General features: G+C 35.2%; 1 protein-coding gene across 3 annotated transcripts in view; it reads left to right on the top strand.

Annotated features, from left to right (window-relative positions):
• CYLC1 (cylicin 1) overlaps positions 1-26,905 on the top strand; it is a 110,840-nt gene extending 83,935 nt beyond the window's left edge. For 2 of the 3 annotated variants that reach the window (XM_077887608.1, XM_077887607.1), the window contains 5 exons: positions 8,971-9,011; positions 10,692-10,810; positions 12,170-13,828; positions 22,622-22,751; positions 26,756-26,905. In XM_077887608.1, the coding sequence (XP_077743734.1) occupies positions 8,971-9,011; positions 10,692-10,810; positions 12,170-13,828; positions 22,622-22,751; positions 26,756-26,760 (1,954 nt within the window). In that variant the 3' untranslated portion in view covers positions 26,761-26,905. The remainder of the gene's footprint in view (positions 1-8,970; positions 9,012-10,691; positions 10,811-12,169; positions 13,829-22,621; positions 22,752-26,755) is intronic. The other variant, XM_077887609.1, reaches the window with a different exon arrangement.
• Positions 26,906-27,324: the final 419 nt, after the last annotated feature.

Genomic DNA, 27,324 nt, shown 5'->3' with positions numbered 1-27,324 from the left:
TTCTACACCCTAATAACAAAGTAGTAGGAAGAGATATTAAGAAAAATACATAATTTGCAATTGCACCCCAAATTATAAAATCTGTAAAAATGAACTTAATTAAGGAGTTGGAAGACTGTACTCTGAAATCTAGAAAACACTGATGAAAGATAATGAAGATGACACAAACAAATGGGAAGATATTTTATACTAATGGAGAACCAACATTGTTATAATGTACATACTCCCCAAAACAATCTAAAGATTAAGCAAATCCCTAACAAAATGCCAACATTTTTCACAGTGCTAGACAAATAATAATAAAATTTCTATGAAACTATTAAAAGACTCCAAATAGCCAAAGCAGTCTTGAGGAAAAAAAATAAGAAAACTAGAGATACCTCAATTCCAGATTTCAAGATACACCATATCTTTACTTTTTTTTTTTTTTTTACTTTTTTTGGTATATATATTTTATTGGAGTTCAGTTTGCCAACATATAGCATAACACCCGCTGCTCATCCCGTAAAGTGCCCCCATCAGTGTCCGTCACCCAGTAACCCCATCCCCCTGCCCACCTTCCTTTCCACTACCCCCTGTTCGTTTCCGAGTTAGGAGTCTCTCATGTTCTGTCACACTCTCCGATATTTCCCACTCATTTTCTCTCCTTTCCCCTTGATTCCCTTTCAGTAATTTTTTTTATATTCCCCGAATGAATGAGACCATATAATGTTTGTCTTTCTGCAGTTGACTTACGTCACTCAGCATAATACCCTCCTGTTCTATCAACATTGAAGCAAATGGTGGGTATTTGTTGTCTCTAATGACTGAGTAATATTCCATTGTGTGTGTATGTAAATATATATATGTACATATATGTGTGTGTGTGTATATATATACACATTGCCAAATATATATATATATATATATATATATATATATATATATAAGATGTGATGTATATATATATATATATATACATCACATCTTTATCTTTCAATGGACATCGAGGAACCTTCCACAGATTGGCTATTGTGGACATTGCTGCTATAAACCTCAGGGTGCAGGTGTCCTGCCATTTATTTCACTGCATCTATATCTTTGAGGTAAATCTCCAGCAGTGCAATTGCTGGGTCGTAGGGCAGATCTATTTTTAACTCTTTGAGGAACCTCCACACAGTTTCCCAGAGTGGCGGTACCAGTTCACATTCCCACAAACAGTGCAAGAGGGTTCCCCTTTCCCCACATCCTCTCCAAAATTGTTGTTTCCTGTCTTGTTAATTTTCACCATTCTCACTGTAAGAGGTGGTATCTCATTGTGATTTTGATTTTGATTTCCCTAATGGCAAGGGAGGCAGAGCATTTTGTCATGTGTTTGTTGAACATGTGTATGTCTTCTTTGGTGAAATTTCTGTTCATGTCTTTTGCCCATTTCATGATTGGATTGTTTGTTTCTTTGCTGTTGAGTTTAATAAGTTCTTTATAGATCTTGGATACTAGCCCTTTATCTGATAGGTTATTTGCAAATATCTTCTCCCATCCTGTAGGTTGTCTTTGATTTTTGTTGACTGTTTCTTTTCCTGTACAGAAGCTTTGTATCTTGATGAATTTCCAATAATTCATTTTTGCTTTTTCCCCTTACCTTCATAGACGTATCTTGCAAGAAGTTGCTGTGACCAAGTTCAAAAAGGGTGTTGCCTGTGTTCTCCTCTAGGATTTTGAGGGATTCATGTCTCACATTTAGATCTTTCATCTATTTTGAGTTTATCTTTGTGTATGGTTTAAGAGAATGATCTAGTTTCATTCTTTTGCACATGGCTGTCCAATTTTCCCAGCACCATTTATTGAAGAGATGGTACGTTTTCCAGCGGATAGCTTTTCCTGCTTTGTCGAATATTAGTTGAATAGAGTTGAAGGACCATTTCTGTATTCTCTATTCTGTTCCATTGATCTATGTGTCTGTTTTTCTGCCAGAACCACACTATCTTGATGATCACAGCTTTGTAGTACAAATTGAAATCTGGCATTGTGGTGCCCCCGGCTCTGGTTTTCTTTTTCAATATTCCCCTGGCTATTCGGGGTCTTTTCTGATTCCACACAAATTTTAAGATGATTTGTTCCAACTATCTGAAGAAGGTCCATGGTATTTTGATAGGGATTGCATTAAACTTGTAAATTGCCCTGGGTAGAATAGACATTTTCACAATATTAATTCTTCCAATCGAAGAACAAGGAATATTTTTCCATCTCTTTGTGTCTTCTTCAATTTCTTTCAGAAGTGTTCTGTGCTTTTTAGGGTATAGATCCTTTCCCTCTTTGGTTAGGTTTATTCCTAGGTATATTATGCTTTTGGGCACAAAAGTAAATGGGATTGATTCCTTAATTTCTCTTTCTTCAGTCTTATCGTTAGTGTATAGAAATGCCACTGATTTCTGGGCATTGATTTTGTATCCTGACACATTGCCAAATTGCTGTATGAGTTCTAGCAATCTTTGGGTAGACTCTCTTGGGTTTTCTATGTACATTGTCATGTCATTTGCAAAGGCGGAGAGTTTGTCTTCTACTTGGCCAATTTTAATGTCTTTTATTTCTTTTTGTTGTCTTATTGGTGAGCCTAGGACATCTAGTACTATGTTGAAAAGCAGTGGTGAGAGTGGACATTCCTGTCTTGTTCCTGATCTTAAGGGAAAGGCTCCCAGTGTTTCCCCATTGAGAATGATATTTGCTGTGGGCTTTTCATAGATGGCTTTTAAGATGCTGAGGAATGTTCCCTCTATCCCTACACCCTGAAGAGTTTTGATCAGGAATGGATGCTGTATTTTGTCAAATGCATTCTCTGCATCTATTGAGAGGATCATATGGTCCTTGTTTTTTCTCTTGTTGATATTATCTATCACATTGATTGCTTTACATGTGTTGAACCAGCCTTGCATCCTGGGTATAAATCCCACTTGGACATGGTGAATAAATTGCCCAGTTTATCCTATTGGCTAGTATCTTGTTGAGAATGTTTGCATCTGTGTTCATCAGGGACATTGGTCTATAATTATCCTTTTTGGTGGGGTCTTTGGTTTTAGAATTAAGGTGATAGAACAAGTGGAAGTATTCCATCTGTTTCTATCTTTCAGAACAGCTCTAGTAGAATAGGTATTGTTTCTTCTTTAAATGTTTGATAGGATTCCCCTTGGAAGCCATCTGGCCCTGGAATTTGGTGTTTTGGAGGTTTTGATGACTGCTTCAATTTCCTCCCTGGTTATCAGCCTGTTCAGGTTTTCTATTTCTTCCTGTTCCAGTTTTGGTAATTTGTGGTTTTCCAGAAATGCATCCATTTCTTCTATATTGCCCAATTTATTGGAATACAGCTGCTCTTATATGTTTTTTAAATCATTTGTATTTCCTTGGTATTGGTGGTGATCTCTCCTTTTTTATTCCTGATTTTATTAATTAGAGTCTTTCTCTTTGGTTTTTAATAAGGCTGGCTAATGGTTTATTTATATTACTAATTATTTCAATGAACCAACTCCTGGTTTTGTTGTTCTGTTCTACAGTTCTTTTGGTCTCTATTTCATTGATTTCTGCTCGAATCTTTATAAACTCTCTTCTTCTGCTGGGTGTAGGTTTTATTTGTTGCTGTTTCTCTAGTTCCTTTAGGTGCAAGGTTTCCTTGTGTATTTGAGGTTTTTTTTCCAATTTTTTGAGGGATGCTTGCATTGCCATGTCTTTCTCTCTCAGGACTTCTTTGGCTGTATCCCAAAGATTTTGAAGAGTTGCATCTTCATTCTCATTAGTTTCAATGAATCTTTTTAATTCTTCTGTAATATCCTGGTTGACCCTTTCATCTTCTATCAGGATGCTCTTTAACCTTCACGTGTTTGAATTGCTTCCAAATTCCTTCTTGTGATTGAGTTCAAGTTTCAAAGCATTATGGTCTGAAAATATGCAGGGGACAATCCCATTCTTTTGGTATCAGTTAAGACCTGATTTGTGATGCAATATGTGGTCTAATCTGTAAAAATTTCCATGTGCACTTGAGAAAAATATGTATTCAGTTGTGTTTACATGTAAAGTTTTGTAAATATGTGTGAAATCCATCTGGTTCAGTGTATCGTTTAAAGCTCTTGCTTCTTTGGAGATGTTGTGCTTCGAAGATCTGTTGTTTCCAGAAAGTGCCATGTTGAAGTCTCCCAGTATAAGCGTTTATTATCTATGTCTTGACTTTGGTTATTAATTGATTGATATACTTGTCAGCTCCCACATTAGGGTCATAAATATTCATGATTGTTAGATCCTCTTGTTGGATAGATCCTTTAATTATGATATAGTGTCTCTCTTCATCTCTTACTACGGTCTTCGGGATAATCTTTGATTTATCTGATATGAGGATTACTACCCCTGCTTTCTTTTGAGGACCATTTGAATGGTAAATTGTTCTTCAACCTTTCATTTTTAGTCTGGAGGTGCCCATAGGTCTCAAATGAGTCTTTTGTAGACAGCAAATGGATGGGTCTTGCTTTTCTATCCAGTCTGAAAACCTGCATCTTTTGATGGGATCATTAAGCCCATTCACGTTCAGAGTTCCTATTGAAAGATGAATTTAGTGTCATCGTAATACCTACTCAGTCCCTTTTTTTTTGTGGCTTATTTCTTTGGGCTTCCTCTTTCTTTTCCAGAGTCAATGGTTCTTGCAGAGCTGGTTTGGTGGTCACATATTCTTTCAGTTTCTGCCTATTGGAAGTTTTTATCTCTCCTTCTATTCTGAATGAGAGCCTTGGATAAAGTATTCTTGGCTGAAGTTTCTTTCATTTAGGACCCTGAATATATTCTCCCAGCCTTTTTTGGCCTGGCAGGTCTCTGTGGAGAGGTCTGCTGTTAATCTAATATTTCTCCCAATAAAAGTTAGGCATTTCTTGTCTCTTGTTGTTTTAAGGATCTTCACTTTATCTTTGGAATTTGCAAGTTCTACTCTTAAATGTTTAAGTGTTGAACGGATTTTATTGATTTTAGGGGGGAATCTCTCTATCTCCTGGATCTGAATGCCTGTTTGTCTCCTCAAGTTAGGGAAGTTCTCACCTATGATTTGTTCAAATATGATTTCTGGTCCTCTGTACCTTTAGGCATCCTCTGGAACCCCAATTAAATGTAGATTTTTCCTTCTGAGGATGTCATTTATTTCCCTTAACCTTTCCTCGTGGTCTTTTAATCGTTTTTCTTTTTTCCTCAGCTTCCTTCCTTGCCATCAACTTGTTTTCTATGTCGTTCACTCGTTCTTCTACCTCATTAACCCTTGTCATTAGGATTTCCAATTTGGATTGCTTCTCATTCAACTGATTTTTATTTCGGCCTGATTCTTTCTAAATTCTGCATTCATGAAGTCTCTTGAATCCAGAAAGGATTCAAAAATCATAAAGCTTTTTTGCCAGAGCCATCAGTAGCTTTATAATTGTGCTTCTGAATTGGTTTTGACAGCAAATTGTACTCCATCTTTTGTAACTCTGTGGGTGAGAATACTGTTTCTGATCTTTCTTTTGTGGTGAGTTCTTCTTTCTAGTCATTTTACTCAGTACAGAGTGGCTTAAAACTAGTTGTACTTGTTAGAAGTGCAAACTCCTCTCTGTAGCATTCCAGCTGTTCATTCTTTAAATATCAGGTCGAACCCATAGTTTTTCAAGATGATTTGAAATTTATCTAGGTTAGTTGGTGGGGACAGGGGACTTGGGGACTCTACTCCTCTGCCATCTTGTCCCACCCCCTGTGCCTGTGTTCTTTATCCACTGATGTATTCATTGGCAATTAGTTGGCTTCTATATCTTGGCTATTATAAATGCTGCTGCATAAACAAATGCACATCTATCTTTGAGAATTAATATTTTTTATTTCTTTTTGTAAATACCCAGTAGTGGAATTATTAGCTCATATGGTATTTTAATTTTTAATTTTCTGAGGAACTTCCATACTCTTATCATGGCTATACCAATTTACATTCTCACCAAGAATGTATAAGGAAGGGTTCCTTTTTCTCCACATTCTCCCTTTTCAAATTTTATTTCTTGTGTTTTAGCCACTTTAAAGGCTGTAGGATAATATTTCAGTGATTGGTTTTGATTTGCATTTCACTATTAGTGATGTTGAATATCATTTGATGTATCTATTGCTCATCTGAATGTCTTCTTTAGAAAAATGTCTATTCAGGTCTTCTGCCCATTTTTTAATCAGATTGCTTGTGGGTTTTGTTTGGTATTGAGCTGTATAAGTTCTTTATATATTTTGAATATTAAACTTTTATCAGATATATCATTTGCATTTGTCTTCTCCCATTTAGTAGGTTGTCTTTCGGTTTTGTTAATAGTTTCTTTTCCTGTGCAAAATCTTTTTATTTTGATGAAGTCTCAATAGTGCACTTTTGATTTTGTTCCTTTTGCCTTAGGAAACATGTATAGACAAATTTTGTTATAGTTGATGTCAGAGACATTTTTCCTGGGTTTTCTTCTAGGATTTTAAGTGTTTCATGTCTCAAATATAGGGTTTTAGTCCATTATGAGTTTATTTTTGTGTTTCCCATTAATAGGTAGTCCAGTTATATTCATTTACATTTAGCTGTCCAGAGGAAGACATAGACATGGCCAGCATGCACATGAGAAAATGCTCCGTATCACTGGCCATCAGGGAAATACAAATCAAAACCACAATGAGATATCACCTCACACCAGTGAGAATGGGGAAAATTAACAAGGCCGGAAACCACAAATGTTGGAGAGGATGTGGAGAAAGGGGAACCCTCTTGCACTGTTGGTGGGAATGTGAACTGGTGCAGCCACTCTGGAAAACTGTGTGGAGGTTCCTCAAAGAGTTAAAAATAGATCCCTACGGCCCAGGAATTGCACTGCTGGGGATTTACCCCAAAGATACAGATGCAATGAAACGCCGGGACACCTGCACCCCAATGTTTATGGCAGCAATGTCCAAAATAGCCAAACTGTGGAAGGAGCTTCAGTGTCCATCGAAAATGAATGGATAAAGAAGCTGTGGTCTATGTATACAATGGAATATTATTCAGCCATTAGAAATGACAAATACCCACCATTTGCTTCAACGTGGATGGAACTGTAGGGTATTATGCTAAGTGAAGTAAGTCAATCAGAGAAGGATAAACATTATATGCTCTCATTTACTTGAGGAATATAAAAAATAGTGAAAGGGAATAAAGGGGAAAGGACAGAAAATGAGTGGAAAATATCAAGAGAGGGTGACAGAACATGAGACATCTAACTCTGGGAAACCAACAAGGGATGGTGGAAAGGAGGTGGGTAGGGGGTTGGGGTGACTGGATGATGAGCACTGAGGGGGGCACTTGATGGGATGAGCACTGGATGTTATGCTATATGTTGACAAATTGAACTCCAATAAAAAAATATATACAAAAAAAGAAAAGAACACAGGTGCACATATGCGCGCGCGCGCACACACACACACACACACACACACAGTGGAATATTATGCCACCATAATATAGAAAGTATAATCTAATTCTTATTGCAAAGAATAAGATCTTTCCATTTTAGACAGCATGGATTGACCTTAAGGCTGTTATGCTAAGTGAAATAAATCGGGCTGAGAAAGTGAAATACCATATAGTTTCATTTGTAAGTGGAATCTCAAAAAAAAAAAAAGTTGACAAGCAAAAACAGAATAAGACCTATAAATGCAGGGAACTGATAGTTGACATTCATGGGAATAAAAGGCATAGCATAAGGAATATAGTTATATTGTAGCAGCAATGTATTGGGATAGTAGTGAATGTAACACAATGTGTAAACTTGTTGAATCACTATGTTGTACAATTAAAACTAATGCAACATTGCATCAACTATACTAAAAAATTCATTGAAGTATTATTATTGAAGGCTTATTAACAATATCATTATTATTGTTAGCCATAATACAAATTTAATTAATGTATTTTGTTATCTAATCATCAATGTTTATAATGCAAACTATTATAATATTGAATAATACTTAGGAAATATATAGTATTTTGTCATGTTTTAAAATTTACGTTACTTTTTTATTGAAGTATACTTAACATACAATATTATATTAGTTTCAGGTGTACAACATAATGATTTAACAATTATATACATTGTGCAGTGCTCACCTCAGTAAGTGTGGTTATCTGTCAGTATATGCATCATTAAAATATTATTCACTGTATTTCCTGTGCTATATATTTCATCTCTATTATTTATTTTATAATTGAAATTTTGTACCTCTTAATCCTCTTCACCTATTTTGTTCATCCTGCCACCCTTTTCCCCTCTGGCAACCACTAGCTTGTTCTCTGTACCCATGAGTCTGTTTCTATTTTTGTTTATATATTTATTGTTTTTTTTTTTCATTCCAAGTATAAGTAAAACCATATAGCAGCTTTTATATCTTTATCTGATTTATTTCACTTTACATAATACCCTCTAGGTTCATCCATGTTGCTGCAAATGAAAAGATTTAATTCTTTTTATGGTTGAGTAATATTCACATATATATATATATATTACATCTTCTTTAGTTATTTATCTATGGATGGACAGTTATGTTGCTTCTATATCTTATGTATTATAAATCTGTAGTAAACATAGTGGCTCATATATTTTTTGAATTAATGTTTTTATTTTCCTCAGGTAAATACATAAAAGTGGAATTGCTGGATCATACAGTACTTCTAGTTTTAGTTTTTGGAGAAATTTCCATGCTGTTTTCCACAGTAGTTGAAGCAGTTTACATTCTTACCAATAGTGTTCAAGTGTTTCCTTTTCCATATCGTCACAAATACTTATTTTTTGTCTTTTTGATACCAGACATTATCACTGGTATATGTTCTATATTATATCATAACATATCATATCATATCATATCATACTATAAATTATTATTGACACATTACTATTATTACTTATCTTTAAATACCGCACGACTTTAATTGAGGATTTTTTTTAACAGGCAAGAAGTAAACATCAGAACAAATGATAATTCCATATCAAGTAAGAATTGAGTCTTTGAAGTTCAATATTATTTACATTACATTTACAATTATTTTAGGGACAAATAGCTTGTATCTTCCATTCAATGTAATAGAGCATAAAATACTCCGATATTTTTCTTAAAATTTAAAAGTACCTATATATGTGTGTGTATGTGTATGTGTGTTGGAATGTGTGTTTGATTAAAATATTTCTGACCTTGGGCACCTGGGTAGCTCAGTCAGTTAAGCACCTACCTTCAGCTCAGGTCATGATCAAGTCCCACATCTGGCTCCCTGCTTAGTGGGGAGTCTACTTCTCCCCTCTGCTCCTCCCCCTGCTTGTGCTCTTTTTTCTCTCTCTCTCTCTCTCTCTTTCTCAAAATAAATAAAAATCTTTAATTTTTTTTAAATCTTAAAAAATATTTCTAACCTTGATGAGGTTTTTTACTAGCTATTTTAAAAGGAAATAGTTTTTCCTTCCTCATTATAAAAACCAACCTCAATTGCATAAGTTTTCCTTTTATTTAAAATCCACAATTCTGAAACCCAAAGTAAAGAAAAATATATAGTCAAAATCATGAAAATGGACATTTCATTTTGTTGAACAGCTACAACTTAAGGAAAAGTCTCCTTATATATTGAGCTGATATCTGCCTGCACTGATATAAGTTTTACCCATGGAATCTAATCCTCCCCTTAGGAAATACATAGAATTTTCTAACATTGTGATTAAAATCATGGACTTTGATCCAAAATATCTTTGAATCTTAGCTCTTGTACTTTATGATTTTTGGCAAGCAATTTAACCTCTCTCCATGCTTCATTTTTGTACATCTATAAAATGGAAGCAATTATAAAAATTATTATCTAATTCAAAGGGTTGTGAAAATTACTATCTGACAGATAGTAAGCACTATATAAGTGTTAGCATTGCAGCTATTCTGTTATTACTATTACTACTACACTTTCATATAAGAATTCTTTAAGTATTTGATATAGTGATCACATGTCTCATTAGTCTCCTTATCTCTAAGAGAACTATTCTGAATTACTTCATCATTTCTTCTTTTGATGTTAGAGCATCCACCTAGTTTGAGCACTTTATTCTGGATGCCCTCAAGGGTGTATATGCCATTTTTAAATAGAATTCTCTGAACTAAAGTCAGTATTTGGGTATGTAACCCTAATTTCTGTGGCTTGGATGTCATTAAGGTCAGAGGAGCAGTAAAATAAATAATTAGATTTAATCAACAGACTTTACTGACTACTTTATGCTCTTCATTGTGTTATTATGGGAACTATAGAATTCATAGCATTTGAACAGAACAAAAATGACTAAAGAACAACAAAATAGAGAAGATGATGGAGATGTTTGAAAAGAAATATTAAATCTTTCTCTATTTTCCATTCCAATTGTTTGTATTTTTAAAGTACTATGACTTAAGTCAAAATTGTGAAAACTGGTTTAATACAGAAAAAAAAGCTACAAATGTGTTCTTATGCATAATTTAGTGCTAAATGGGGAAATTAGCTTTTATTTTCCTGATATGCAAATAACTACAGACTCCAGGGGGAAAGCTATATTTTAAGTTTAAATTTACCTTAATTTAAACAATGTATTTCTTACTCAAGAATATTTCAGTGCTGATGAAAATCTGACTATTAACTGCAAATTGTTCATTGTTCTCACTCATTTTAGTAAGTGAATCAAGCAAAAAAATATGGAATCAAGATTATTTTCCTTTGACATTTCCCAAACCACTCCAGCCAGGTAGAAAAAAGAGATCAAGACCTTCAGAATCACAAATCACAGTTCCTGTAAGTATTGAAAATGTCATTGTTAACTAAATCTAAGCTTACATAATATATAAACATAAATAAAAACATATAGTTTGAATTTTAGTTCCTATTGGAAGCAGATATTTTTAAATTTACTATTATCTCCATCTGTTTCAAATAAACTTTTATTTATCCATAATTCTCCTTTTCAAAGACATTATATAGGTAGTAGGCTGTGTAAGCTACAGAAGCTAATGCTGCAACTAGTGGGATCTCTCAGAAAATGTTTACCAGCTGCCAAAACATCTTAACTAAATCTTAGAATATGAGCCAATGTTGATGAGGTTTCAGAGCCTCTTAATTTTCTTTAATCTGGTACTCAGGATACTAGATACTGGGAAATTCAAGCTTTCTACCACTTTTTTAAAGTACCATTATCTCATTAATAAGGAAAAGGAAAAGCTAGCTTACAAATAGAGAAGATGATGGACATGTTTGAAAGGAGACATCAAATCTTTCTCTATTTTCCAATTCTACACTTTGTATTATTTTAACTACTATGATTTAAGTGAAATCTGATATCACTCCTAATGATATCAAAATGTGTTTTAAAAGCATTACCCAAAGCAGAGTTACAGTCAAAGAATTTCTTCAAATGCCATCCATTACATCTGTAGTGACCCAAGTTTCATGCTTCTTTTCATGGTCCTCCTTTAATTCTATATCACTATTTCATTGACTGGTGATGTCCCTATTGAATAGTGAAATGACTATAAAAGATAAATGCAAAATTAGTTTATGTATCCATTATGAGTAACAGATTTGATAGATTTGGGTTTGGGAGTTAAAAAATTATATTACCACTGCACAAATTAATATGATCTGATATTTATTTCATTTTATGTCCTTGTTTTGGGAAAGAACCCATGCCAAGGGTCTCAGGCTCTTGATTTGTTCAGATATCTTGAAAGCAGTAGCAAAACTCTAAGTAAGGCCTGAAACAGTTGTCACAAGAATTGTCATGACAAATTTCAAGGGAATCAGCTTATTTCTGAGCTAACATGAGAATGAAAGGTGCACAAAATGTTTCAAAAGATCTCTCCTATATAGGGATTTAAGAGGATCCCACTGTCAATGGTGAGGAGGGGCCCTTAAATATCATGGATCATTGTGGGCTTACTCCAATCCCTATTTAAGTCATTGAGAAAATCCTAAGGTTGAAAGTCATTTGGCTCCTAATATGGAATTATCTCACATACTACAACACACACAAAATGTTGAAAATATTTTTTCCATTTTAAATAGATGGTTAATGAAAAGCTAGACAATTTTCATGTTTCAGTATAAAAAATATAACTTATTTAAAATGTTTATCATTATTCTAACTAATCTTTTCAGAGACATGAAAAAAGAAAATTAGAGGAAATTCAGAAGCCAGCTCATATAAGGATAAGGCATTCTTCAAAAAAAATTTCCCAAAGGCCATCTGTTTACTTAACAGTTAGGAGACAGGCTCAGTTCAGAAATCCTTATACTCTTAAAGCTTATCCTGAAAATGGAGAATCTAAGAAGTCCAGAGATGACAAAAAAGGAGGAACTTTACAGAGAAATGCCAAGGAAAACAAAAGCCCACATGACACAACTACAGATTCTAAAACAGTAAATGATGAGAAACCTAGAAAAGGAAATAAAGCAGTTAAAACTCCATCAAAATTATCATGTGAACTATCTAAGAAGTCAAAGTCCAAATTAGAAATAAACCCAGAATCCAATGATTTTGAGGCAATATCAATGTATCCAAAAAAAGATAAGAGAGAGTCAAAGAATTCCAAGGAGACAGATAATGATTTCATATGTGCAAAGAAGGATTCTAAGGATTCACAGAACAATTCTGATGCCAAATCTCAGACTTGTTCAAAAAATAGTTCAAATATGGATTTAATACTCTATTTAGAGGAGTCTGGTGCTGAATCCATGAAACTTGATATGTGGTTAAAGAATTACTCTCAGAATAATTCAAAGAAGCCTTCAAAGAAGGACACAAAAAAGGATGCAAAGGGCTCTGATGCTGAATCTGTAGACTCAAAAGATGCAAAGAAAGATGTAAAGAAAGACAAGAAAGGTACAAAGAAAGACAAGAAGGATTCAAAGAAAGACACAGAGTCTACTGATGCAGAATCTGTAGACTCAAAGGATGCAAAGAAAGAGCCAAAGAAAGCTAAAAAAGACTCAAAGAAAAGTGACAAGAAAAGGGATGCAAAAAAAGACACAGAGACTACTGATGCAGAATCAGCAGACTCAAAGGATTCAAAGAAACAGTCAAAGAAGGCTAAGAAAGATTCAAAGAAAAATGACAAGAAAAAGGATACAAAGAAGGATGAAATGTCTACTGATGCTGAATCTGAGTCTGAATTGGAGACAACGAATTGGAAGAAAGATGAAAAGAAGGATAAGATAGATTCAAAAAAAGATGAGAAGAAAAAGGATGCCAAGAAGGATGAAGTGTCCACTGATGCTGATTCTGAATCTGAATGGAATTCAGAAAAGGGTAAACAAGATGAAAAAAAGGATAAGAGAATTTCAAAAAAAGACAAAAATAAATCTGCAATGAAATCTGAAGAGTCTACTGAAACTGAATCGGATTGGGAGTCAAAGGATAAGTATGAATCAAAGAAAATTAAGAAAGATTCAAAGAAAGATGCCAAGAAACAAGAGTCTACTGATGCAGAATATGATGAATATTCCAAGAGAGACTCAAAGAAGCCTGAGACATTCAAAAGTTCAGATGCTGAATCTGAAGAGTCACTATATAAACTTGATGCCACATCTGCAGATTCAAAGAAGGAAACACTGGAACTAAAGAGAGAATTCAAAATGTCATCCAAAAAGACTACATTCAAAGAAAAGGGGGAAAAAACAGGTACAGGTAGAGTCCCCCCATTAAGAGAAAAACCACCACTACCTCCTTGTGAGCCTTTACTACCATCACCCAAGATCAAACGTCTCTGTCGGTGCAAGATGCCTCCTGAGCCTCTAAAACCAAGATATGCTCCTTTGGTATGTTTATTGTATTTTATTTTAGAAAAAATGGCCTAAAATGAAAACTATTTTTAATGGTTTAATTTATATTTTCCTTAAGAGTAGTTTAATTTTACTGGAATGTTGATAAGTTAGGGACTAACAGATAAGCAAGAATACTACAAAAGGACTCAAAAGAGTTGAAACTAATTGTCAAAAAGAATAATATTTAGATTGACAGAAAACTAACTTGTGACTTAAAAATTTAAAATTATTTATAAAGAGAATACTATTACAAGGGTGATTTACTGTTATATTCTTAAGAAATAAAAAATGAAAACTGACTAAAACTTCTACAGGGGAAGATCTTAATGAGATAGAAAGACATTTCTTAATTTTATTTTCTCCAGATTTCCTCCCATCCTCCTTCCTCCAAAATCTGGCTGTAACAGAAGCTTAAGTAGACATCTCAATTTAATGTAGGGGCTCCTGTTCCCCATATTCTCCACCCTTGCTGACTCTCTCTGATCTTTGGCTAGGATGTAATTTATTTGCATGCTTTCCAGGCATTACTTATATGTCCTCTCATTTCACACAGTGTTTATTGTCAATAGGACTGACCCTCTGTGTTGTGCTAAATTCAGAGCTTCCATAGATATTGCTAAGTCTTAACTTTGAGCTTCTCTTATTAATTGAATCCCTCCCTTTCTCCTCTTCCTTCCCATTCTCATATGCTTATTTCCTCTCAAAGGGCTTCTAGTTCCTCTTCTAGTCTTGTGAGGATCTCTCTTTACATTTTATTCCAATTTTTTCTATCCTTGGTTTACAATAAAATTTTATGTATAGATCTCCATTTCTCTCTCATATATATATATATATATATATATATATATATATATATATATATAGCTTTTTCTCCACATATTCACCACAATTTGTTATTCATCTTTTTGTGTGTGCTTACTCCTTAGCTTTATCTTATTTATTTATTTATTTACTTACTTACTTATTTAAATTCAATTACCTTTTTGCTTTTAGCCATTTTGACAGGTGATATCTCATTGTTATTTTGATTTGCATTTCCCTGAGAATTAGTGATGTTGAGCATCTTTATACGTTTCTTTTCATCATCTATAGGTCTTCCTTGGAAAATGTCTGTGCATCTCTTCTGCTCATTCATTTTAACTGGATTACTTTTTTATCTTGAGTTGTGTAAATTGTTTACATATTTTGAATATTAACTCTTTATCAGATATATGATTTGCTGCCACATGGTGTGTTCCAATGAGAGATGAAATGATTACTCAGAGTCCAACATCTTGGGAAAAAGAGAGACTCAAAGAGGCTACACTGTCAGGCACTACCAAGAAATACAGGCACCAAGGTGAAGCCCTGAGTCTAGGTTGGTTTTCAGTCTTATTATAATACAATGTAAAGTATGCAGAAGCAAGGAAGGAAAAACAACTCAAGAAACCAATCACTTGAGGGGCAGCAGGGAACTGTGTATGTAACTATAGGCATGGGTCTCAGAGAAGCATTAACTAGGGGGCTTCAGAGGATGGAGAACTGACCTCAGCAGGCGTGGATATCCACCATCATTGCTGTTTTCAACATGTACTGTTTTCAGTACAGAACAATGGCAGGAATAATTGGCTTTTGCCACACAAATAAATCTGTGGCCATTTATGCATGTTCCTGTTCTTCTTGTTTCTCTTACCCTCTCAGGTCCTGCTCTTGCACAATTTAAAAATATCTTCCCTCATTTTTTAGGGTATATATTTTTGTTTTGTTCATGTTTCCCTTCTTTGTGCAAAACTTTTATGTTTTTGTATAGTACCAATTATTTAAATTTGCTATTGTTTTCATTGTCAAAGGAGACATATCTAGAAAAAATGTTTCTATGACTGATGTCAAGGAGATTACTCCTTATAAGTTCTTCCAGGAAATTTATAGATTCAGGTTTCACATTTAAGCCTTTAATCCATTTTGAATTTTTTTGTGTGTGTATGGTGTAAGAAAGTGGTACAATTTTATTTATTTTTTTGCATGTAGCTGTTTAGTTTTCTCCACACTATTTATTGAAGAGACTTTTTCCCACTATATTCTTCTTTCTTTTGTTCTAGATTAATTGACCATATAATCCTGGGTTTATTTCTGGGCTTTCTATTCTCTTCCATTGATCTATGTGTCTATCCTTATGCCAGTATAACACTATTTTGATAACTACAGCTTTGTAGCATACCTTGAAATCTAAGATTGTGATACCTCCAGCTTTGTTGTTCTTTCTCATGACTGCTTTAGCTATTTAGGATCTTTTGTGGTTCCATACAAATATTAGGGTTCTTTGTTCTAATTCTGTGAAAAATGCTACTGGGATTTTGATAGGGATTGAATTAAATGTGTAGAATGCTTTGGGTAGGGCAGCCCCAGGGGCTCAGCAGTTTAGCGCTGCCTTCTGCCCGGGGTGTGATCTTGGAGACCCAGGATCCAGTCCCACGTTGGGCTCCCTACATGGAGCCTGCTTCTCCCTCTGCCTGTGTCTCTGCCTCTCTCTCTCTCTCTCTGTCTGTCATGAATAAATAAATAAAAATCTTTAAAAAAAATAAAAAAGAATGCTTTGGGTAGTATAGACATTTAAACAACATTTGTTCTTGTGATTCATGAGCATAGAATATTCTTGCTTTTGTTTGTGTCATCTTCAAATTCTTTCATTAGTATTTTAAACTTTTTGGAGGACAAGTACTTTACCACTTTCGTGAAGTTTTTTCTGAGGAATTTAATTATTTTTGGTGCAATATAAATGGGATTTTTTTCTTAATTTTTCTTCTACTTTGTTATTAGTGTATAGAAATGCAATGTATTTCTGGATATTAATTCTGTATACTGCAAATCATTTATTAGTTCTAGTAGGTTTTTGGTAACATCATTAGGATATTTTATATGCAGTTTCATGTCATCTACAAATATGGAAATGTGTTCTTCCTTACCAATTCGGTTGCCTTGCATTTATTTTTCTTGTCTGATTGTTATGGTTAGGATTTTCAGTATTATGTTGTATAACAGTGGTGAGAGTGGACATCTTGTTTTGTTCCTGATCTTAGAAGAGAAGTTCTGTTTTTCTCCATTGAGTATGATGATTTTCATACTGGCCCTTATAATGTTGAGGTTTATTCCCTCTGAATCTGTTTTTTTTTTTGAGAATATTTTTTCATGAATGGATTTCAGATCCTTTCTTTGCTTTTATTGAAATGATTTTATGGTTTTTATACTTTATTTTGCTAATATGGTGTATTACATTGGTTGATTAATGAATATTGAACCATACTTCCATCACAGGAATAAATCTCACTTGATTGTGCTAAATGTTGTTTTAAATGTGTTGTTGGATTTGGTTTGCTAAAATTTTGTTGAAGATTATTGCATTTATGTTCATCAGATATATTAAACTGCAGTTTTCATTTTTTATATTTTCTTTATCTGGGTTTGATATTAAGATAGTGCTGGGCTCCTAGAATGATTTTGGAGTCTTTCCATCCTCCTCTGTTTTTGAAATAGTTTAAAAAGAATAGATATTATGTCTTCTATAAATATTTGTAGAATTCACCTGTGAAACCATCTGGTCCTGGACTTTTCTTTTTGGGATTTTTAAAATTACTGATTCAATTTCATTAATAGTAATTGGTTTGCTCAAATTTTCTCTTGCTTCCTGATTCACTTTTCAAAGGTTATATGTTTATAGGAATTTATCCTTATTTTCCTGAGTCATCAAATATGTTGACTTATAATTTTCCATAACATTCTTGTATAATCTTTGGTGATGTCCATTGTTACTTATACTCATTCATTTGTGACTATAGATATGGGAATCCTCTTTTTTATGAGTCTAGCTAAAAGTTTATCATTTTCAAATACCAGCTCCTAGTTTCATTGATCTGTTACATTTTTTTAGTCTATATGTCACTTATGTCTCCTCTAATCTTTATTATTTATGAACTTCTACTGACTTTGGGCTTTGTTCCTTTAAATGTAAGGCTAGGTTTTTTACTTTAGATTTTTCTTACTTCTTGAAATTATAATACCCTTGAGGGATGCCTGTGGTATTATAATTTTCTTGAGGGATGCCTGAGGTATTATAATTTTCCCTCTTAGAAGAGCTTTTGCTACATCCCAAAGATTTTGTAACAATGTGTCACCATTCTCATTTGTCTCCACTAATTTGTATTTGTTCTTTGATTTCCTGGCTGACCCATTCATTGTTCTGTGATGTTGTGATCTCTCATCTTTCAATCATGATTCTATTTATTTTGTTTTTTTTTAATTCTATTTATTTTGATACTTTCTCTTTTCTTTTTAATAAGTCTCTCTAGGAGTTTTTCAATTTTATTAATTCTTTCAAAGAACCAGATCTTAGTTTCATTGATTTGGTGTACTGTTTTTGTTTGTTTGCATATAATTTATTTCTTCTCTGATTTTTATCATTGTCCTTCTTCTGCTGGCTGTAGTCCTCAATTGTTGTTGGTCTAGCTCCTTTCAGTTTTTAGGTTAGATTGCAAAATTGAGATATTTCTTCTTTCTTGATGTAGACCTGTATTGCTATATACTTTCCTCTTATGGTTATATTTGCTGCATCCCAAAGGTTGTGTTTTCATTTTCGTTTGCTTTAATGTACTTTTTATTCCTTCTTTAGTTTCCTGGTTTACCCATTAATTCTTTAGTAAGATGTTCTTTAACTTTCATGTATTTGTGTTCTTTCCAAATTTTGTCCTGTGTTTTACTTCAAGGTACATAGTGCTGTGGTCAGGAAATATGTATGGTATGATCTCAATCTTTTTCTACTGTTGAGGACGTATTTTTGACCCAGTATGTGTTCTATTTTGGAGAAAGTTCTATGTGAACTGAAGAAGAATATGTATTCTACTGCTTCAGGATGAAATACTCTAAATATTTCTGTGAAGTCCATCTGGTCCAATGTGTCATTCAGAGCCCTTGTTTCCTCGTTGATCTTCTGCTTAGATGATCTATCCCTTGCTGCATGTGGGGTGATAAAATCCTCTATTATTATTGTATTATAATCAATGAGTTTCTTCATGTTTGTTATTTTTTAAAAAAATTTAAAATATTTTATTTATTTATTCATACACACACACACACAGAGGTAGAGACACAGGGAGAGGGAGAAGCAGGCTCCACGCAGGGTGCCTGACATGGGACTCGACCCCGGGACTCCAGGATCACGCCCTGGGCTGATGGTAGCACTAACCTGCTGAGCCACCCAGGCTGTCCTTCATGTTTGTTATTAATTGACTATTATATATATATATATATATATATATATATATATATATATATATATACTCTGAAGTAGTTGGGGGCATAAATATTTACAGTTGATATTCTTGTTAGATGGACTCCTTTATTATGATACAGTGCCCTTCTTAATCACTTGTTAGAGTCTGTTTTAAAATATAGTTTGTTTTTTGAATGGTTACTTGGCTTCATTTTGATGTCCCTTAACATAAAGGATGGCTCTCCATCACCTTATATTTAATCTATAGGTGATATTAAGTCTCAAACGAGTCTCTTAGCATATATATGTGTCTTTTTGTCTCTTTTTATTCCATTCTGATACCCTATATCTTTTCATTGGAGCATTTAATCCACTTATATTTTAGAGTGATTATTGATAGTTAAGAATTTAGTGTCATTTTGTTTATTACACTGACTATAGTGATTCTGAAGATTTTCTCTGTTCTTTTCTAATATTTGTTGCTTTTGTTCTTTCTTTCCTACTCAAATGTTCCTTTTCAATATTTAATGCAGAGCTGATTTAGCATTCACAAAATCCTTTAGTTTTTGTTTGTCTGGGAAACTGTCTTTCCTTGTATTTTGAATGATACCCTTGATTGATAAACTATTCTTGGTGCATATTTTTCCCATTTTACACATTGAATACATCATGCTACTCTCTTCTGGCCTGTCACATTTCTGTGGAAAGATCTGCTGCACATCTGATTTGTATTCCTTTGTACATTAGGGGTTTCTTTTCTCTTGTTGTTTTCAGGATTCTTTCCTTATCTCTGTATTCCAACATTTTACTACAATATATCTTGGTGTTGGCCTGTTTTTATTGAATTTGATGGGGGTTCTCTCTGCCTTCTGGATTTGGATGTCTATTTCCTTCCCCAGATTAGGGAAGCTTTCCAGTATTATTTGCTCAAATAAAACTGCTGCCCATTTTCCCTCTCTTCTTGTTCTGAGACCCCCTATAATATGAATGTTATACTTTTGGTGTCACTGAGTTCCTGAAGTTTACATTCCTGATCTACTACTTTTCTTTCCCTCTTTCTTTCAGCTTTATTATTTTCCATAATTTTATCTTCTATGTCACTGATTCATTTCTCTGCTTCATTCATCCTTATTGTTATTATATCCAGTCAGTTTTGCATCTTGGTTATAGAATTTTTAAAATTTCAATCTGACTATTCATTCATTCTTTTATCTTTGCAGAAAGGTATTCTCTTATATTTTCTCCTTTTCTCAAGCCCAGGCTGTATCCTTAGGATTGTCGTTTAAAATCTGGTGTTGGTATATTACTTATATATGTTTTGATTAGATCCCTGGCCATAACCTCTCCACCTTCATTCTTTTGGGGTGAATTCCTCCATCATGTCATTTCGTCTAGATCAGTGTGTGTGTGTGAGTGTGTGTGTGTATTAGGAAAGCCTGTTAAATTTCCTGCTCCTGAGACTTATAGCTATATTGAGAAGAGGTCCTATAGAGTCCAGGGCTTAGCACATCAGAAAGTCTTTCAGAGTATGCATTCTGTTGTTTTGGTTTGGTTTCTCTTTCCCTCAGGTCAATCCTCTGCAGAGTTTCTCCTTGCCAGGAGTGGAGATTGTTTGGACCTTGCCCAGTGTGTGGTATCTTAAATATACTTTTGTCTGTTTGTTAAAATAAGCCTGCCCCTATTTCCACTAGAGCTGAAGCTTTGCAGCACTCTATGATCAGTAGACTTGGTGCATGTGGTGGTTTATGCTTATCTTCTGAGGGAGGGGTATAATGCTCTGTTCTCAAGCTAACTTGCCCTAGTAAAGATACACCTGCAAGAATCAGTGAGGTGGGGGTTTCTTAAGTGGCACCAGCCTCCACTGGGGGCCACAGTGCTGCTCACTGAAGTCTATCAGTGCTGATGAGTGGGGCAGGGGTAATTGTATCATCTTGTTGTTTTGTCCCCACATAGGGAAGTTCAAGCTGCAGCTGTTCAGGAAGCCCTCACAGAAGAGCATACAATCTCCCTTCTTGTGCCACAGGCTTCTGTAAGATTCTTCCTTTCACCCTGTCTCTGTGTCATCTGCCTGTCTGGTGGTGCAAAGCTCCTATGATTTATTTCAGGTGCACAGCTTGGTTTCAAAAATTCCAAATTTTAGAGACCTTGAGTGGTATAGACACTTGCTGATATTCTGGGGGAAGGTCTCCCTGTGCTGTTGCTGGTGCAGGTTTGTCCCAGAAAAGCAGTCACATGATCATGCAAGGGCTGGGAGTTTATGGTAAAATACAGCCCAAAACTGGCTTCCAGGTTAACTGCCTTCACCAGGTACCTCTGCTGCTATGCTAATTAACATGGTCACTCAATGGATCCTGCCTATATCTTTTGTTCCCTGGTTGGGGAACAAAAATGGACTTTTGCACTTCTCCCAAATGCACTTCAAGTAGGCAAACTATTTCTCCCGTTGTGACACATGAGATCCTCAGACCATGCTATCTGCTACAGGATCTCTGCCCTACTTCCCCACAGGAGGAAGCCTGCCATATATGATCCTGGTGATGACTTGGATTTCTAAAATTTCAGACTTTGAGCTCCCATGCTTGCAAAATCTTATGATGATCAGTGCCTCTTCTTTTCCCAATCAATGGTTTAGAAGAAGAGTTTTTCTTGTGCAATCTCCTGAATGCTGCTCTCTCTCTCTCTCTCTCTTTATTTCTCTCTCACTCTTTTCATGATCAGGGATTCCTGCCCCCAACAACACCCACAATTATTATCTTTCCAAAATTAACTCTCTGCAGCTTCTACCTTCCATGATTTAGCCTTTTTTCTCCCTCTAGATATAGTTTGTTCTCAGGCCTCAGAACAATTTCTTAAGTGTTCAGAATTATTTGATATTTATTTAGCTGTTTTTGATGGATGAGGCAAGTATATGATCTCTTTACTACTCCAACATCTTAACTCTCATCCTTTCACTTTCAATATGAATGTGTTTTCCAGTCTGAAGTAAATCTCTTGTAGGCAGCATATGCATTGATCTTGCTTTTTCATCCACTCAGTTACCATATGTGTTTGCATTAGAACACTTAGTCCATTAACATTCAAATTAATTGTTGATAGGTATTCACTTTTTGCCATTTTGTTACTTCTTTCATGACTGTTTTTGTAGTTCTCTGTTCCTTCCTGTTCTAGCTTTCTTTCCTTTCGGTTTGTTTGTTTTCTTCAGTGATATGCTTGGATACTTCTCTCTATCCTCTCTCTCTCTCTCTCTCTTTCGTATCTCTTACAGGTTTTTAATTTATGGTTACTGTTAGGCTGATATATAATATCCTATGGATACAGATTTTATATTAAGTTGATGGTTGTTTAAGTTTGAACCCATTCTAAAAGCACTAAAATTTTACTTCCCCTTATGTTTTATGTATATCATGTGCTACTTTACAATCTTTCATTTTATGAAGCCTATGACAAATTTTATACATATAATTGATTTTACTGTTTTGTGATTTAACCTTCATATTGGTTTTATTTTTTTAAAAAGATCTTATTTATTTATTCATGAGATACAGAGGGAGAGGCAGAGACACAGGCAGAGAGAGAAGCAGGATCCATGCAGGAAGCTTGATGCAAGACTCAATCCCAGGACTCCAGGACCATACCCTGGGCCAAAGGCAGACACTCAACCACTGAGCCACACAGGTGTCCTCATATTGGTTTTATAAGTGACTTATCTACTGCTTCTATTATTTTTGTATTTAACCTGATTTTTTTTAATTTTGTGTTTTTCTTACTCTTGATATGGCCTTTTCTTTCTAGTCAAGGATTTGCTTTAACATATCTTGAAGGGGATCCCTGGGTGACGCAGCGGTTTGGCGCCTGCCTTTGGCCCAGGGCACGATCCTGGAGACCCGGGATCGAATCCCACGTCGGGCTCCCGGTGCACGGAGCCTGCTTCTCCCTCTGCCTATGTCTCTGCCTCTCTCTCTCTCTCTCTCTGTGTGTGTGACTATCATAAAAAAAAAACATATCTTGAATTTACTTAACTTCAATCTGTTTGAGAAACTATATCTTCTTCTATTCTGAATGATGGCCCTGTTCAATAGAGCATTCTTGCCTGTAGGTCTTCTCCCATCAGCACTTTGAATGTATCATACAACTCTTAAGGTTTGCACAGTTTCTGCTGAGAAATCGGCTGACAGTTTTATGTGGTTTCCCTTGTACTTAACTGAATTTTTTCTCTTGTTCCTTTTAAAATTATCTCTTATCACTGCTTTTTGCCATTTAATCATTATGTGTCTTGATGTGGACAACTGTGGGTTGATTTTGTTCAGGGCTATCTGCACTTCCTGGATGTGGATTTATATATTCTTCCCCAGATTCAGTAATTTTTCAGCTATTATTTCTTCAAAAAAATTCTGCCTGTTTTTTCCTCTTCTCCTTTTGAAATTTCTATAATGCATATGTTATTAAGCTTGATGATTTCACTGAGCTTTCTTACCGTATGCTCGGTTTTTCCTTCCTTCCTTCTTTCCTTCCTTCCTTCCTTCCTTCCTTCCTTCCTTCCTATTTATTTTTACTGTTCAGCTTAGTTACTTTCCATTAATCTATTCTTCTGCTTCCTGTGTACTACATTTTCCCCCTCTAGTGTATATTTAAATTTCAGTTATTGAGTTCGTCATCTCTGATTGGTTACTTTTACTTTTCCCTATCTTTTTTTTTTTTTAAGTTTCACTGAGATCCTCCACTCTTTTCTGAAATCCAGTATCTTTAGGATCATTAACTTGAATTCTCTCAGGCCTATTGCTTATTTCCATTTCATTTAGCTTTTTTTTTTTTTCTCTAATTTTGTCCTGGTCTTTCAGTTGAGATATATTTCTCTGTTTCTTAATTTTGTCTAACTCTCTGTGTTTGTTTATTTTTTTCTTTTTTTATGTGCTTTTTTCTATGTATTAGGAAAGTCAGCTATATCTCCTGAATTTAAAAGTAGTGATGTTATGAAGAAAAGTCCTCCTGTAGTGCCCTGTAATGCAAAGTCTCCTTTTCACCAGAACCAGGCCATTCAGTGATGTCTCTAATGTGTGTTGTGTGCACCTTACTATTGTGGTTGAGCCATTTTTACTTTCAGTTTAGTCAGATACAATGACCCCCTTGTAGTCAGAAGTTTTGATCCCTGTCCTGTTAAGGACAAGTCTGAGGCTGCTTTTGGCTTGCAATTAGATCAGACTCTGTATCAGCCCTCAGCCCATTTGCCAGGCAGGGCTGTGGTCGCACTGAACTGCAGGTTGTTCTTCCTGTATTTTCCCCTGAGAAAGTTTAGTTGGTGAACAGGGCTTATAGTCAGACCAGACTGTTGACTCCAGTTTCACTTGTGGGGGTTGCAATGACCTTGAACTACAGAGCTCTCTCCTTGAGCTTCCCCTATGAGATTTTCTTGATTGCCAGGGCTAGCAATCAGATCAGATGTTTGCCCCAGCCCACTGTAGTGGCTGCAGTAGAACTGGTGTATGTGGCTACTTTCTCCTATCCTTAAGACAAAAGTCACTTTGAAATGTTGTTGGTCACTATTGCAGCTTCTTGCAAAATGAGACACAGTAGGCACCACTTTGTAGAGACTCCTGCCAAGAGGGATGGGTTGGATGGGGTAAGTTTTCAGGATAATGCTGAAGCAAATGGTATATGTTTTGCAGCTAGCTGTTCTTCCCTACTAGGGCTGCTTGCAGGATGAGACCTGGTTAGAGCCACTTTGTAGAGACTCTAAGTCAGGTGGTTTAGATGGGGCAGATGTACAAGAGAACACAGGGATGGAGTGTGTAGTGTTAGCAAAGTGTGTGTGCATAGTATTTGCACTTGTTCCTGAAGGTGTCTGGGCATCTAGGCTATGGGTACAGGGGAAAATGGAGCCTTCCAACTCTTGTTTTCAGATAAGTCTCGTAATATTCCTGCCCCTCTGTTGCATGTTCTGAAATTAATAAATAAGTTTCCTTCCCCTATGCCCCAGGCAGATTTCAAACTGCTCCTGTTATTCTGTATCTCAGTAGGGTTGTTTGTTATGTTATTTCTCTACAGGCAGTAACTCAGGATCCTATTGCCTCCAGGCTTTCCCAGAGCTGAGCCAGCTTATTTTTAAAGTATCCAGGTTAAGCCATTTTCTATGTGGCCTCCTCTCTGATTAATGGAGAATGGAGAGTCTGTTCTGCCAATCTTCGGGTCATTTTCTGGGTTGGTTGCACTGATGTGGCTGTTATCTGCATGTATCAGTGGGACAAAGTTAGCATACATCACTATTGCTAAATAATTTTTTTTATTGGTGTTCAATTTACCAACATACAGAATAACCGCCGGTGCCCATCACCCAATCACTCCCACCCCCCGCCCTCCTCCCCTTCTACCACCCCTAGTTCGTTTCCCAGAGTTAGCAGTCTTTACGTTATGTCTCCCTTTCTGATATTTCCCACACATTTCTTCTCCCTTCCCTTATATTCCCTTTCACTATTATTTATATTCCCCACATGAATGAGAACATATAATGTTTGTCCTTCTCTGACTGACTTACTTCACTCAGCATAATACCCTCCAGTTCCATCCACGTTGAAGCAAATGGTGGGTGTTTGTCATTTCTAATAGCTGAGTAATATTCCATTGTATACATAAACCACATCTTCTTTATCCATTCATCTTTCGATGGACCCCGAGGCTCCTTCCGCAGTTTGGCTCTTGGGACTTCATCAAGATAAGAAGCTTTTGCACAGCAAAGGATACAGTCAACAAAACTAAAAGACAACCTACAGGATGGGAGAAGATATTTGCAAATGACATATCAGATAAAGGGCTAGTTTCCAAGATCTATAAAGAACTTATTAAACTCAACACCAAAGAAACAAACAATCCAATCATGAAATGGGCAAAAGACATGAACAGAAATCTCACAGAGGAAGACATACACATGGCCAACATGCATATGAGAAAATGCTCTGCATCACTTGCCATCAGGGAAATACAAATCAAAACCACAATGAGATACCACCTCACACCAGTGAGAATGGGGCAAATTAACAAGGCAGGAAACAACAAATGTTGGAGAGGATGCGGAGAAAAGGGAACCCTCTTACATTGTTGGTGGGAATATGAACTGGTGCAGCCACTCTGGAAAACTGTGTGGAGGTTCCTCAAACAGTTAAAAATAGACCTGCCCTACGACCCAGCAATTGCACTGCTGGGGATTTACCCCAAAGATTCAGATGCAATGAAACGCCGGGACACCTGCACCCTAATGTTTATAGCAACTATCAGTTATTTTAAATACATTTTGTGTTTTCATACTATGTTACCAATTTAAAATATTCTAGTCCTTTAAAATAGTTGTGAGATCTTAGACACATAATGTACGTCGATAGGACTTGATTCCTACATAAATGTTAACGGTATGATGAGTATTCAGTACTTCTCATTTTTAATGAACATTAAGATGACCAAGGGAAGTTGTTGAACATGCAGATTGCTGACTCCATCTTAGTCCTTGACTTGGTAAGTCAGGGGTGGAGTCCAGGGACCTGCATTTTTAATAAAAAATAAAAATTATATATAAGTTTCACTTACAACATTATGTGTTTTGATGCAGTCTCTAGAAAAAAATGGGAACTCTCTATAATTAAGATAAATAAAATCTTCCTCTTTCTCTCTTTTTTTTTTACCTTATTTCTCAGCCTGAAGCAAAGTGGATTCATAAGCTTCTTTAAAAAACAACTGAGCGCTTGGTTTCACAGAATGGCCTTACCATGGTAAATGCTGGCTACTCTCGAGTGAGCATTTCTGCTTCTGTGGAACTGTAATAAATAAAAACAAGTCTTATGTGAGTCCCAGGAGCTAATTTTTTTCGTGTAATTTATAGAGGTGATTTTAGAGGTATATGCTGTACTTATAATGTGCTTGAAATACTCAAGCCAAATTGCTGTAGCATTTTACTCCATGTTCTTGAAACTAATTTGGAAACCGTTTTTGAGTTTAGGTTAAAACTTACCAATCTTCCTTTTGATACCCTTATCATGTGTTTTTAAATATATATTTTACTTTAGCATTAAGAAAAAGTAAACAAAGAATGGAAAGAACCAGATCTTTTATGCCTCTAAAAGAAATAGAAAACTCTATGTAGACAGTAATAACCACTTCCTCCATACATAAGCAAACCACTAAATGTAATCATTTACCTTTAGAAACTGTTTTCTTTAGTCTATTACTTTATTTAATGATAAGCTGCAAAATACCCTGAAAGAAT

This window comes from Canis aureus, chromosome X (genome assembly GCF_053574225.1).
Source record: "Canis aureus isolate CA01 chromosome X, VMU_Caureus_v.1.0, whole genome shotgun sequence".
Taxonomy (NCBI): Eukaryota; Metazoa; Chordata; class Mammalia; order Carnivora; family Canidae; genus Canis; species Canis aureus.
The sequence above is the reverse complement of the archived record's forward strand: the minus strand, read 5'-3'. Positions and strand labels throughout refer to the sequence as shown.